The sequence below is a fragment of the Notolepis coatsorum genome (genome assembly GCF_963971535.1).
Source record: "Notolepis coatsorum genome assembly, chromosome: 9".
Lineage (NCBI taxonomy): Eukaryota > Metazoa > Chordata > Actinopteri > Aulopiformes > Paralepididae > Notolepis > Notolepis coatsorum.
In genome coordinates this window covers 50,531,550-50,545,956 of record NC_140173.1, presented here as the reverse complement: position 1 = coordinate 50,545,956, position 14,407 = coordinate 50,531,550, and the positions used below count along the sequence as shown (strand labels likewise).

Below are 14,407 nucleotides of genomic sequence, written 5' to 3'. Positions count from 1 at the left end.
CGCGGCCGCTCGCTCTGCCGCGTGCGGCAGCGGCAAAGCAGAGCGGTGGATAGGGGGGCGGGTCACGTGGGGGTCGCGGCCAATCAGAGGAACCCGGAAACCGAATTCCGTTGCGGAAAGGATACACACGCCCGGGAGGAGTCGGAATCGAACCGGGAACCTTCTGATTACCAGACAACCGCTTTACCTCCTGAGCCACTGTCGCCCCGATTACAGGCCTGTACCGGAGTAGTCCAATCATTACCCGGTTTGCCGAGACTATAAAAGAAGATGTTTTGGATAATCGGTCATATCAAATCATTTGGATGCTAGTTCTCGCGTCATGAAGTCGACCAATGATCTCTCATTGTGAACAACGTTGGATGGACAAGCTGGAGCAGGTTATATCACATATTTTTTTATTTTTAAAGTTACCCCATTCACTGAGTAGGGATGTCCCGATGCCAATTTTTCCTCAGACCAAGTACAAGTACATTTGGGTACTCGCGGATACCGAGTACCAATATGAGCACTTAATAAAACCATTACTGTTCTAACGATCATGACTTTGATTAAATATACAACGTGATGCGGTTGCTGACATTTTAAGTTTTCCTGAACAAACATGGAGCCGAGTGGGGGGAGTGGGACATCCCTATAACCGAGTCATTCATCTCCTTAAAGGAAAACGCCAACATTTTGGGAAATTAGCTTATTTGCCATCTTCCCTGGAGTTAGACAAGAAGTTACATACCCTTTTCTTCTCTGTGCGTGCATTAGGCTTAGGGAACAGCCGCTCCGTTAGCGTAGCTTAGCTTTATCACTGAAAGTGGGTCAGACCTTTACCCTGAAGTTCCCTACAGTCCCCTACAGTCACGAAATACACTCCAAATACAACTCCAAAACGTTCCTGTAAACATGTTGTTACAACTAACCTAAAGTTAGTTTAGGTTCGTGTTAACGTTAGATAATGTACAAAATAAACGTATTTCCGGTGCTATAGACGTCACTCTTTTGTTTTGGAACCCCCCGACCGGAAGTAAAAATGTACCCTCGTTATTTGCTTTAGTGTCCGTCTGTTGGTTTTCGTTAGCTAGCAGCATATCAACACCAGCCATGGGAATACTGTTTTCTAAATTGGGGAGGCTTTTAATCGTCAAGGTAAGAGGATTTTAAGTCATGGTATCCATAAACTTCAATCGGTTCGGATCCTTTGAATGTAAACAAACACTGGCGTCACGTTAGTAAGTATCACTGCGTTGCGTGAAATCACTGACTGCGCCCTGAGAGGAGTGGTTCGGCAAAAAATAGTTCAGAGTATATTTGCTTAGAAAACGTAATTGTCGAATTCAATTATTTTTTATTTCTCCACATGGTAAATACACAGGTCACAACATGTTTACAGGAACGTTTTGGAGTTGTATTTGGAGTGTATTTCGTGACTGTAGGGGACTGTAGGGAACTTCAGGGTAAAGGTCTGACCCACTTCCAGTGATGAAGCTAAGCTAAGCTACGCTAACGGAGCGGCTGTTCCCTAAGCCTAATGCACACACAGAGAAGAAAAGGGTATGTATCTTCTTGTCTAACTCCAGGGAAGATGGCAAATAGCTAATTTCCCAAAATGTTGGCGTTTTCCTTTAAAACACCCCAATACCTCACAGGCCTTGAGGGATAAACACCTTTACTTTACAGACACAGTGCTTTAAACTACTAGGATATGTCTCTTCTGGGCCTTGTTCAGGGTATCTGCAGGTTTCAACAAGTTACATTTAAGACCTTTTAAACCCTTTCACTGCCACACAGAAGGTTAAACCCTTTCACTACCACACTACAGACGGTTACAGAAGGTGAACCGTCTGTAGTGTGGTAGTGAAAGGGTTAACCTTATGTAGTGTGGCAGTGAAAGGGTTAACCTTCTGTAGTGTGGTTGTGAAAGGGTTAATGGCATTTAGAGCAAATTTGAATACTAATTTCACAACCATACTAGCAAAAAAATAAATAAACACATAGCAACACTGAATGGGCGGCTGCACTTGCACACCAACTTAGGCCCTGTTTAGACGGAAACGCTAGCAGGTGAATCCGCAAAAATATTTTTTCGGATGTGCCTTTTGTTTATACGGCAACAGCGTTTTTACGGGGAGAAACCGCAAAAAAGTGAGACCACCTTCCTGGGTGGAATTCCTAGAAACGATAAACCTTTGCACCATCATCTAAACCAGTGGTTCCCAACCTTTTTCCCCCCAGGGACCCCCAAACATCTCTGATGAAATTCGCGGACCCCCTCCTAATAAGATACCATAACATTTTTTTTTTTTTCATTTGAATAACAAACTGCTTATACACAGGCATATGCATCACAATTAGACCCACTATGCTTCTTTGACTTGTGCCTTCAATCAACAAATCTCATCTTGCACCATATGCATTTCAAAATGTTTGGCCAATATTCAAATCCTGTATTCATCCTCTCAAATCAGTCCCTAATGGTGAACGGTTTGCATTTATGGAACAAATCAATGCAACAAATTAAACTAAATATGAGACAGGAAATTCCAATCAGTAGCAGAGAGAATCTGTCCTAGCTGGGTTTAATACCTTTTTTTTGTCATTTTAATAACAAACTGCTTATACACAGGCATATGCATCATAATTAGACCCACTATGCTTCTTTGACTTGTGCCTTCAATCAACAAATCTAATCTTGCACCATATGTATTTCAAAATTTTGGCCAATATTCAAATCCTGTATTCATCCTCTCAAATCAGGCCCTAATTCAGGCCAAATCAGGTGGCTTGGTTTGCATTTATGTTGAATGAAGTAAGAATCCACTGCAGTAAAAATATCCTCACCTCGAGTGGTGGTAGTAAGGTTGACTGACATGAGAATGTCCTGCTTCAGATCCTCATTTTCGATATATTGCACATAAACGATGAGCACAGCCTCGTCTGCGACAGTTGTAGTTTCATCAAGTTGTATGGCAAATGGACCCTTTCTAAGCTTTTCTGACAGCTGCTGCTCGCAATCACTTGACATCTTATCAATTCGGTCTTTCACTACATTGTTCGAGAGTGGTACTGATTTTAGTTTATCCGCCACCTGTGGGCCGCACAGTTTCTAAACCATTTTGATGCAGGCTGGTTTGATGAGCTGCTCGCCAATATTGTGCGGTTTCTTTGCTTTTGCAATTAAAAGCGAACACTCAAAGGAGGCTTCGGTAGCCTTCTGTAAATCACTGCCACCCCTGCTCCACGCTACTCTAACATCAACAGGCTTGTTCGCCTTGAGAGACTGTTCTTTCCTCCGAAAAAAGTCTGGATCCTTCCCAACGGTTTCTGGGTGCTTAGACGCCTGATGTCTCTTCAGCTTGCTGGGCTTCAGGCTCGAGTTTGCCAACTTTTCTCCACAAATCACACACTAAGGTCGTTTGTCTGGTCCCTCAGTGAAGCCCATGGTGATGTAATTTTCGCGATTGCTCAGTAGGGTGCATCAAAATACACATTTCCAGTGTATTGATTTGTATGGGTGCTAAAAGTGTTACCATCCATGTAAAAACAATACATGCTAAATATTTTTGCAATACAAAGTGATTTAGATGTGGAACGGTACATCAGTACATGCTGTCCTCCCCCAACATGGCCTGCTGTTAGTGTGTGTGTGTGTGTGTGAGTTGCAACATTGTTACATCTCGCACCTGGTCCTGCAATTTTTGGGGGGATGGGCGGGATGGGCCTATAAATAGCTTTACCTGTGTGGCTCTGCATCACAGTTTACTCAATTCCCCCAACTCCACCATCACCCACCACAGGATCCAGCTCTCCAACTATATCTCCAGCTATCCAGTTCTCACAAGATGGCGTCGCCGCCCTTAGGCTCCCGCCAGAGCAGCCGCAGCCTGGTCTTTGGTCTGGGCCCCAGCATAACCAATGCAGATGCCATCATCACTGGTGCCAAACTGCCAAGTGGTCGCCAGATCTTGCGGTGCATGCTGTGCAACTGCATGCCAAGCGGACATGTTTGACCGGAGCCTTGTCACGGTTCCATGCGGCTAAGGACGTTTTGGAGCAGGTGCAGCCATTTTATGGAAAGGCCAATATTCCAATGGTGAGTGATCGTCGAGCATGCGTCAAGATGGTAGCGCTTGTCGATGCTAGCAACAAGCTGCGGCACATTCCAAAGGCCAGGCGCTCCAGTGAGGCTACAGTTCGACTGGTGGACGCAATGGAGCACAAGCTGGATGCCACATTCCCGCTGTGGTCTCCAAATGCAGAGGAGCTGATCTGTGATCCAGAGGACATTGCTTTCCTGGCCAGCATGAAGGGCGACAGAGTGGCCACATTTGGAGCATTGGATGCCAATCTGCAATCTAAGTTGAAGCGGCGACAGGAGCGTGAAGCAGCAGGCATGCTTTACCAAGGAGCAGCAGGAGATGACTGCGAGGTCCAGCATGGCGGTGGTGTTGGAAAGCGAAAGTGATGAAGACAGCAATGCAGATGAAACAGCTGCTCCACCGGCTGAGAACACACCCACCCGTGAGCGTAAGAAGACTGGCACCACAGCCTTCATTCCATCAGACATTCTCAGCCGGCCGAGTCTTGTGTCACTGGCTACACGGTTGAAGATCACACCAATGCAGCAGGCTGCCTTCACGCGTGGTCTGATCGAGGAATCCGGTGGCAATTCGGCAAAGGTCTCCACATCCTACGCAACAGCAGACCGAGCGCGCCGCCACGTGTTGCAGGCCATCAGTGAGGACCAGCAAGAACAGTGGACACCACCTCCCATGTGCACCTTGCACTGGGACAGCAAGTTGACGCCAATGCTCAACAATGTGCGCCAGTTGGAGGAGCGTCTGACAGTGGTGATCGGAGACGCGGAGCAGCTCAAACTGCTTGGTGTGCCAGCATACATGAAGGGGACTGATGAGGCATGTGGAACGATCATTGCCCGGCTGACATGCAAGCTTCTGCAGGACTGGTGCTGCACCGATCAGGTTGTCAACATGGCATTTGACACCACCGCGTCAAACACTGGCCATCTCACGGCAGCCTGCATTGCCATCCAGCTCTCACTGGGTCGACCACTGCTCTGGTCCGGGTGCCGGCACCACATCGGCGAGGTGCTCCTCAGCCACATCTTCACTGACCTCAAGGTGGAGACGTCACGCTCGCCAGAGGTTACATTGTTTACACGTCTGCGCGACAACTGGAACCTGTTGCCACACAAGGACAGCGGCCCATTGGCCCGCTACATTCCTGGCGATGCCGAAACACCGTTCCTGGGCAAGTTGCGTGCTGAACTAATTGTGTGCGCTGCAGGAGTGCTCGACTACAAGCGAGGAGACTATCGCGAGTTTGTGCAGCTATGTCTTGTGTATCTGAGTGCAGACAGTGCAGAGCACACTCCAGTTAACTTCCAACGACCGGGAGCACTGCACAAGGCGCGGTGGATGGCTAAGCTGCTCTACACTCTCAAGCTGGCCTTGATGGAGCAGCACATTGCCTTGCTTCCTCAGGGGACCATCACTACGCAGCAGCAGGTGCTGAAGATTCGGGCGTTTGCCAACTTCATCACGCACATCTACGCAACGTGGTGGTTGACCTGCGACACGGCCGTAGATGCGGCATGGAATGACCTTACACTCTACCACAACCTGTACGCATACAAGTCTGTTGACGAGGGCATCGCAGCATCAGCGATTAAGGCGCTGAAGCGCCACCTATGGTACCTGTCAGGTGAGATGCTGCCCCTGGCACTCTTCAGCACCAAGGTGCCAGTTGGCGAGCGGCGCGCACTTGCAAATGCTATATTGGAGCACAAGCCGGCTGATATATCCATGCAAGCCCCACAGCTCCGCTTTGGCACTGGCTTCGGCAAGCCAAAGTTTCCAACCCTCTCGCCGACCACCAGCTTGGCTGACCTTGCCAACCGAGACTGCTGGTTCGGCATGCACCTGCTGCACATCGACCCCGCGTTTCTTTCACTGGATGTAGAGGATTGGGTTACCAGTACAGCATTTCAGATGGGTGCAGTGAATGTACGCGCCATCAATGTTGTGAATGACTGTGCCGAGCGTGGCGTCAAACTGACGTCAGACTTTGTGGCAGCAGCCAGGAGCGAGGAGCACCTGCAGAATGTGCTACAGGCAGTTGAGCATGACCGCTCAACACGGCCACATCTTCGCTGCTGCAAGCGCAAGCTGGACCAGGTCTAGGACTCTAGGATGCTTGAGACATGTTTGAAAGACTATTTCAATGTTGTTATCAAACATTTTGTTCTTAAATGTTAGGGTTAATAAATGTTGTTCTCAAAAACTATTTCTTGCCGTTTCTGAAATTGCCTTGTCATGTTATCTAGTAAAACGCCCAAAAAGGCCAATTTTCATATATTTCACATGCTGTGTGCTACCTCTAAATCTCAACGAATCTTTCCCAAACTTTGCACAAATCATTTTTATGTTTGTCCGAACAGAATGCAACCCCACACAGATTGATATGTTGAGATTAAATTTTTGCATTGCAATTTGATGCACCTAGTGTAGGTCCTAACTTTTTTTGCAGATGAGCTGCCGTCATCTCCTTTTCGTTTGTCACACATTTTCGCCTCTGGCGGCTGACTGCAGACGAGCCGAGAAAGTTAACTAGCGTGCTAGGCTAGCTACAGAAAGTGATACAGTCAACTGATTCGCGTTTTAGCGGCTACCCGGTAGCCTACTGTTAACGTTCAAAAATCATGTCTAGATGTTTATTTATTTATCTTTATTTTTTATTGTAGTGGAGAGACTATTCATGCTTCTGATGATAAAAATATGCTAATTAAATATTTCTCTGGAAAAAAAAAAAAAAAAAAAAAAAAGACCTCAAATCATCTGTGGTCTGGCGGACCCCCTGCGCCCCCTGGCGGACCCTCCGCGGACCCCAGGTTGGGAATCACTGATCTAAACTGTCAAACCGCATAAAACTATGACGAAAGGGTTCTCAAGGCTCTCGTCGCGCGTACTGCTTACATCACAGGCATGCGCCAGTAGCCTAGAAGTGTAAACAAAGCATGTCTGATTCTATCCATGGCGATCACCTGAAGGCTACATTGGCAGTACTTTTAAATACACAAGAATCTGTCCCACGGCTATCGCAACTATTAGTGACTGGAGCCACTGTCTGTGAGTGACTCTGCTTTGGTCCAATCACATTCCCCCACCCACAGTCTGCGAATCAGAGGCAGAGTAGGGCGGGTCTTCACAGCACGTCATGTGACATATGCGCCAATCGTGTGACAGCGGGGCTCCGTCATCTCGAGTCTTTACAGCCTCGTCTGCACGCAGAATTCCATCCCAAAACACTAGTCTAAACGCAACATTAAAAGTGAGACCGCAAGTCGACTTTTGCGGTTTCTGTTCAGACTCTCTCCGTCTAAACATGGCCTTAGTCTCTCAGCTAATCATCACCACCATAAACATAACAGGCTGAGAACCTGTGAAAAACATTTAACACACTCTCACTCACCTTCCTCTTCATCGCCGTCTGCCAGCAGCTCGGCCTCGACCCTCAGAGCATCCTCTCCTCCCAGGATCGCCTGGAGTCTCCTCTGTTTGGCTTTGATCTTCTTCAGCTGTTTCTCCTGCACATGGCAATCATCATCATTTAGATTTGATTCAAAGCTATTGTCATTATAGGGAGGTGTAGTCTGACGTCACTTTAGTTTCCTGCACGGTCCACCTGTCGCGTAATAGGGAGGTGTAGTGGTTACGTCATTGCTGTTTCCGGCAATTAATCGTAAAATAATTTTTTATTTCAACCAAAAATGCTTAAACAATAATGTTACAGAAGGGAACTCATTTTGTGCAAAAATGGAAAGCTTGCCAATGTTCATGAGGCAGAATTGTTACAATAGCCGATAATCCATTTGACCAATGATAAATCCCTATGACGTCAGACTACAGCTCCCTATACACGTCACGGGCGGCAATTGTGTAGTTTCTCAGTGAACGAAAACATAAACGTTGTTATTTTGCAACTTTTACAATTAATTGCGGATGTTGAGCTATAGATTGTGGATGAATACACACAGAAAAGGTACACCATGCCAATGTTCATGCTTTATTTGTTTTAAATTAGATGATTTAGAAATGTGTCCATTGAGAATACATTGCAATTTCAAGTGGGGTGGACCTCACGGGAAACAACAATGATGTAACCACTACACCTCCGTATACAGCACAAGTACAGTACAATGAAGAGAAGTTTGGCCTCCAACCAGAGTGCAAATGTAACAGTAAAGTGCAATAGTAATATACAATATACAGGTTATTAAACTGGGTAGAAGATATATAAATGAGTACTATTGAGTAATAGTACTAATCAGATGTATGTACAGAGTTGTAGTATTAATGTGTACAGTGATACAGGTATAAAGACACTATGGTAGTATGTCATACTGGCCAGCAGCGCAACTAGCAAGAGATAAGGGATATTATGTACAGATATAGATATAGAATCTACAGGTATGTATATATTATCATCACAGATTATGTCAAAAAATATTGTTATTTGACTGCATGTTTTTTGTATTATTTAAAGCAATGTTTCTCATACTTTTTGATTCAGGGACCGGTGAACAGTTGACTGTTTGTCTGTAGCAAGTAATAGCATTTTTCTTTTTGATGATCCTGGGAAATCCATCTTGAACTAACACTTGTTGCTCTTAGTATTAGTAATAAAAAGGCCTGTATCTAAAGCAAGTCACTATGCCAGGGACTGCTCGACCACATCCACAGCCCTGACTCTGAAAAGCTCTCCTTCACATGGTTCCGGTGCAAACGGCTTAGGTCTCAGTGGGTCTTCCTTGGCATAAAATAAGTAATAATTGACAGTTGTGATTGGAGGATCAAGAAAAGAGGGCTGGACTTGAGATAGAAACAACAAGGAAGGAAATGTTAATTTAAATATGTCCCATATGTCACCTTGTTCTCTTTCTGTCGTTTGACAGACTCGACCTTCCTGCTGATGTCTTTGCTGGAGGCGGCGTAGGGAGTCAGCTGCTCAATGATCTTGTTGGCGTGTTTCAGAGCCGCCGTGACTGATCTGGAATAAATTCAAGTTGCAAAGGAGTGTGAACGTCACAGCATCGCACATAAATCCTGTTTTCCCCTCTATATCCATGTGGGAATGATGGAACACCACACAGCAACACTATTACAAAGCACACAAGAGAAAAATGTGAAATTAGAATCATGCTAATCGACTTATGTCAAGCTCCACCCTCTTTTCTTGATCCTCCAATCACAAACAACAGTTGTGATTGGAGGATCAAGAAAGGAAGACACTCAGGTTTGAGATAGGTCCATTGGTCGAGCTTATTTCCCATACACTGACCACATTCTTGCTTTTTGTGATAGGTGATGGACACCAAATATGACTGCCCCAGATTCACTAAATATGACTGCCTCGAGATTCACTAAATATATCAAAAAATATATATGTAAAATATGAAATTTTACACCTTGCCCTCTCGCAGTTCATACCAGTGGGTGGTATTTTAATATAGAAAACCTTACCTGACGTCGTCCAGCACGGACTGGTACTCCTTCTGAGCCTCTGCCTTGGCAGCAACCTGGTTGGCCTCCTGGATGGCCTGGTCCACCTGCTGCAGGACGCCCTGCTCCAGGACTTCCTGGTCGTAGACCGCTACCCCCAGGCCCTGCAGCTCCGTTGCCCCGGAGCTGGCCGCCGCTGCCTGGATACGGTGCCGGTCGATCTGCACCAGGGCTCCAGATCTCTTGCCCCCTGAGGCAACCGTACGAAAGCATTAAACTAAAGGCAACAGCAAAGCTATGAATGCATTTTCACCAACAGATTTCCAAGGCATAACTCATTCTGCGCCATTGCTTAATGCGCGAGAGGGCGCTAGAACGCCACCGCTTTAACCAATGAGGGGACTGTGAGATTTGCGAGTGCTTAAAATATATCTTAAATTATAGCTGTGGGTCTAATACACCCGTCGATTATCAGTGAGTTGCTTCCAGTCAACATGTACAAAACAGATTGTTTTTTCATCTGTACATTTCCGTTTTATACCGTTTTGAATATGAGTATAGTTTGTGATTCTTAGTCATTCCAGGAAAAGACGCGATAATAGCCCTTTAGTGGAATACACAAAAATGTTCACCTGATTATCGAATCTTCCTGAAATCAACGCTAGATCATCATTATTATCCTTCCTCATGCAAGAATGAAAAGAGCCCTGGACCGCGGGGCTCCCCCGCCACCTCCTCCCACCCTTTTTGGGTGCACCTAAATTATGTGCTGGTGCACCTAAATGAAGAAGTTAGGCGCACTGCCTGGTGCAACCAATGTAAAAAGTTAGTCTGGAGCCCTGCACAGCCACAGAGACAGCTTCGATCGGGGTGCAACCAATGTAAAAAGTTAGTCTGGAGCCCTGCACAGCCACAGAGACAGCTTCGATCGGGGTAGAAAGACATATCAGATCAACGCAAGCTTTTATATATAGTGTTCTTATCTGGTATCTGATGTAATGCAAAAGAAATAATCCAATTATCTGATCGCCATTCCAAATACTGCTCGTGGAGGTCCGTCCCACATTACCGAGCGTTACACATGAATGGGCGGGCGGGGTTACTGTTCCATACCATCGTTGCAAAGGCCTACCTCGCCTGAACCCCGCCCACATGACTCGACTCGTCCCAGAAAAGAAACTACACCATTTATAATGGAGTGCAATACCAGCTGGAAGGCGTAGGCGGCGGTATTTGCCCTTTTGCGAGCTCAGACCCATTCCCAATGATAACATCAGGCTGGATGGATGAAAATGAATGGATATAGCTAATAAAAGAAATAACGATTAAAACCCGACTATACTCGTGATTGGCGCTCAAGCGATGGCGAGTTAACCCTTCTATACTCGTGATTGGCGCTGAATGAGTTAAAGGGGCACTTCACCAAAAAACAATGCTGAAATATTTTGCACATAATCTCACATAAATCCTAAAACTCTCAACCGTAAAACAAAAATGTATTATTGTGATATAATGTAGATGAAAACAATAGCTTATAGGGACTGCTACCTTGATTTCATTGAGATGTAATTAACAGAACACAAGGATTCAATGTCCCCGATAACATCTCTGGTGGCCATATTCAAACTCATTTACTCTCAAACTACATAAAATGTGTGCAAACGTTTTCGGATGTGTGGGAGATTATGTGCAAAATAAATCAGCGTTGTTTTATTTAGTGAAGTGCCCCTTTAATACTTTGAGTGCCAACGACGAGATATCTCGTTTGTTCATGTCGACCGTTCAGTGCCAACGACGAGAGATCTAGTTTTTTTTATTATTATTAGCGATTTGAATTCATATTTCATCAATCTAGCCTCACGTTACCACTGCAAACTCTCTCTGAGCTCCATTGGGAAAATACCGCCCCCCCATCGTCTCTCCCTGTGGTACTGCACCCCTTTGGATTAGACTGAATTAAATGCATGGGGGGGGGGGATCCTGCTTCCTCATTTTACTTCTCAGGCAAGTCACCCGAGACGATGAGATTCATTGTTGAGCCTCAAAACAGCGTGGAATCTGTGTTTCGACCACCCAGCGTTGGATCAATAAACGCGATCAGGAATTGGAATAATCTTTTTGGAGAACATCTGATCTGAGGTAAGGAATCTATTTGACCAGTCTTAGGATAATCAGAGCTTTTTTCACAGAGATATCAACGTGTGCCCTATGTGTGTGTGTGCGTGTCTGTGTGTGTGTGTGCTGATCAGGAAATGAGATATAGCGTGCATAAGTACACATATACTATCGATAATCTAGCGTTTATTTGAAAACGATTCATAAATAGGCCGAAAAATGACAGTTTCCAGAATATTCCAGTAAAGGCCGTTTATCACAGAATCTTTATATTTTCCTGAAACCTTCAAAAAACGTTTTTCAAAATGTTTAGTTTATGCGATCGCAAATATGAGCTCTATCATTGAAGTGGGCGCTGGCACGCTCTATCATTGAAGTGGTTCTGGGGCACCCGACCTCCGGCACGGAAAGTGTTAAGACGCAATTGTTCAATGTCGCTATTCACTTCACGCTGCCTGCATTGGAGGGTTTTGCTTAGCTTGGTGGTTCCTATCGTTGTTTCTGGGGACTCATCACAGGTGTCCTTGGGGAGTTCCAGCGATCCCCAACTAAATAATTACATTCCAACCAGACTTTACACAATGAGAGAGGGAGAAACACTCTTTTGATCACATGTTTAAGATAAGATATATAGGTACTCCTTTGATTTGTGGAAACATTGGAATCGATGCCTTTATGTATTTTAATCTATGTTGTTGGCCTTGTTTCTTTTGTTATTGTATTCTTGTTGTTGTTTTGTATATGTGTAATATGGACCTTGAGTCTGAAATAAAGTCTTCATCATCATCAATTTCATCATCATATTCCTTTATTGATCCCCTTGGGGAAATGTGGGTGTCATAGCAGCATGGGGGAGGGGGGTAAAGGTATGGGCAGGCTAATAGTAGAAATAGTAGAATAGTAGAAAGACACACATATAGGCAATAATGTATTTATTTCGAGTGACAGCCCATGGTCTAATGTGCATATATTCAAAGACCTTTGATATGGTAACCCTATAACCCTAACTAACCTTACTGTCATACACTTGTCCTAATATACTAATCTACACTGTATCACTCAACACTTTGATGAACATTGTTACTCAGCTGATAGAGTTGTACCCTTCCTGCTGACTTGTTGTACAAAACTTTGGATAAAAGCGTCAGCTAAATGACTCAATGTAAATGTTATAAAAAAGGATTGTAGCTTACCACTGCTGCCCTCCCCGGGCCCAGTGTTGTCAGGGTAGGCTGCAGGAGCCTCATTGTCCTGACTGGTTCCAGGGATGGAGCAAGAAGCTGAGCCATCATCAGTGCCTTCAAGGGTGAGAGCCGCACTGGCTGGACTGGAGAGGGAAGAGGCTGCATGGTCCTCTCTACCATCTACTGGCATGGTGATACATACAACTGAAAGCACAAACACACAGAATGCAGCAAATGCCTGTCATAACAACAAACCAATGGCCGCCTGCGAGCTAAAGTTTGATCAATTATCTTACTGTCTTTTTACTATTTTGTACCCTAATACTATGCTACTATTCTTATACTACTACCTATCTTGCTAATATGTCTATACTACTATTTCCTGAATTTCCGCAAGGGGATCAGTAAAGGAATATCGTATCTTATCATATGCACTCAGAGTGTAACACTCAAGTTCGATACTATTTGACGAATGAATTAATGAATGAAAACTTTATTTAACAGATTGCAGAATGGGTACAATACAGTACGGCTCAATACACACACTTGTTAAGGGGATGCAGACCAGAGAAAGACGTTTGTCTTGTTTACATCAGGGTCCCCCATTTTCAATTCATAGTGCAATAATAGACGAAACAATGTCACTGACAATTAGCTGCCAGATATGTACCCCTCCTGGTGACTTGTTGTTCACACCGTCTTTGGATAAAAGCGCCAGCTAAATGACTAAAATGTAAATGGTAATTGCCTGTAGATGTCAAAAAAATTAGTCGTGGTTTAGGGATAGTCACGAAACACTTGTGTGGTGTCTACTTCTTTGTGATCAAACTAGCCAACGTTACACAAGTCTGAATGAATGAAAACTTTAATTATCAGATTGCAGAATGGGTACAATATAGTACGGCTCAATACACACAATTGTTAAGGGGATGCAGACCAGAGAAAGACTTTCGTCTAGTTTACATCAGGGTCCCCCATTTTCAATTCATAGTGTAGTCTAAATATAATTATAACTAGCTGGCGGTGGCAAACATTTCCTGGTAAGTTAGTTGCTCATTTGACTTCCAACTGAAACACTAGCGATCTGGCTATCTAGCGTTAATAACTTGGTTGTTCTTCTTCTTCAACTCGAGTCGGGTTATTGTTTACGTGGCTAGGCTAACGTTAGCTAACGACACCAGCTGTCCAGATTTAAACCCCCTCTGTGTCGGGCCGACTAAAAGTAAAAACACAGCGAGAAGCGACTGACACTGTCTATCTACATCATCAACAGCGGTTGTAAAAATGTCAGTAAAACTGCACTGCTTGTCAGAGGAATGAATGAATTGACATTACTTACAAAACGTGCTATTATTACCATAGAATTATAACATCACTGAACCCACAACATCACTGAGTCTGACACAGCTCCCTTCCGGTGTATGTTTGAGCCCAACCCCCTTTCTGTTCAACGTGTATCTTGACAGCGCCCTCTGCTGGTATAACAGCCATACAGCTTGGACATTTAATAGTGTCCTCTAGACGGCGCCAAACAACCACAGAAGACATCTTGCAAAAAAGGAGGCCAACAGATATTGGGATAGGGCATCCACATAC

At 44.7% G+C, this 14,407-nt stretch overlaps 1 protein-coding gene across 2 annotated transcripts in view; it reads right to left on the bottom strand.

Annotated features, from left to right (window-relative positions):
- The window catches only part of ercc6 (excision repair cross-complementation group 6), a 101,841-nt gene extending 87,642 nt beyond the window's left edge, over positions 1-14,199 (bottom strand). The window contains exons 1-5 of one of the 2 annotated variants that reach the window (XM_084321288.1): positions 14,169-14,199; positions 12,821-13,015; positions 9,534-9,762; positions 8,940-9,060; positions 7,483-7,597 (exon numbers count right to left, since the gene is read on the bottom strand). In XM_084321288.1, the coding sequence (XP_084177414.1) occupies positions 7,483-7,597; positions 8,940-9,060; positions 9,534-9,762; positions 12,821-13,001 (646 nt within the window). In that variant the 5' untranslated portion in view covers positions 13,002-13,015; positions 14,169-14,199. Of the gene's footprint in view, positions 1-7,482; positions 7,598-8,939; positions 9,061-9,533; positions 9,763-12,820; positions 13,016-14,150 lie in introns of both variants that reach the window. The other variant, XM_084321287.1, reaches the window with a different exon arrangement.
- Positions 14,200-14,407: the final 208 nt, after the last annotated feature.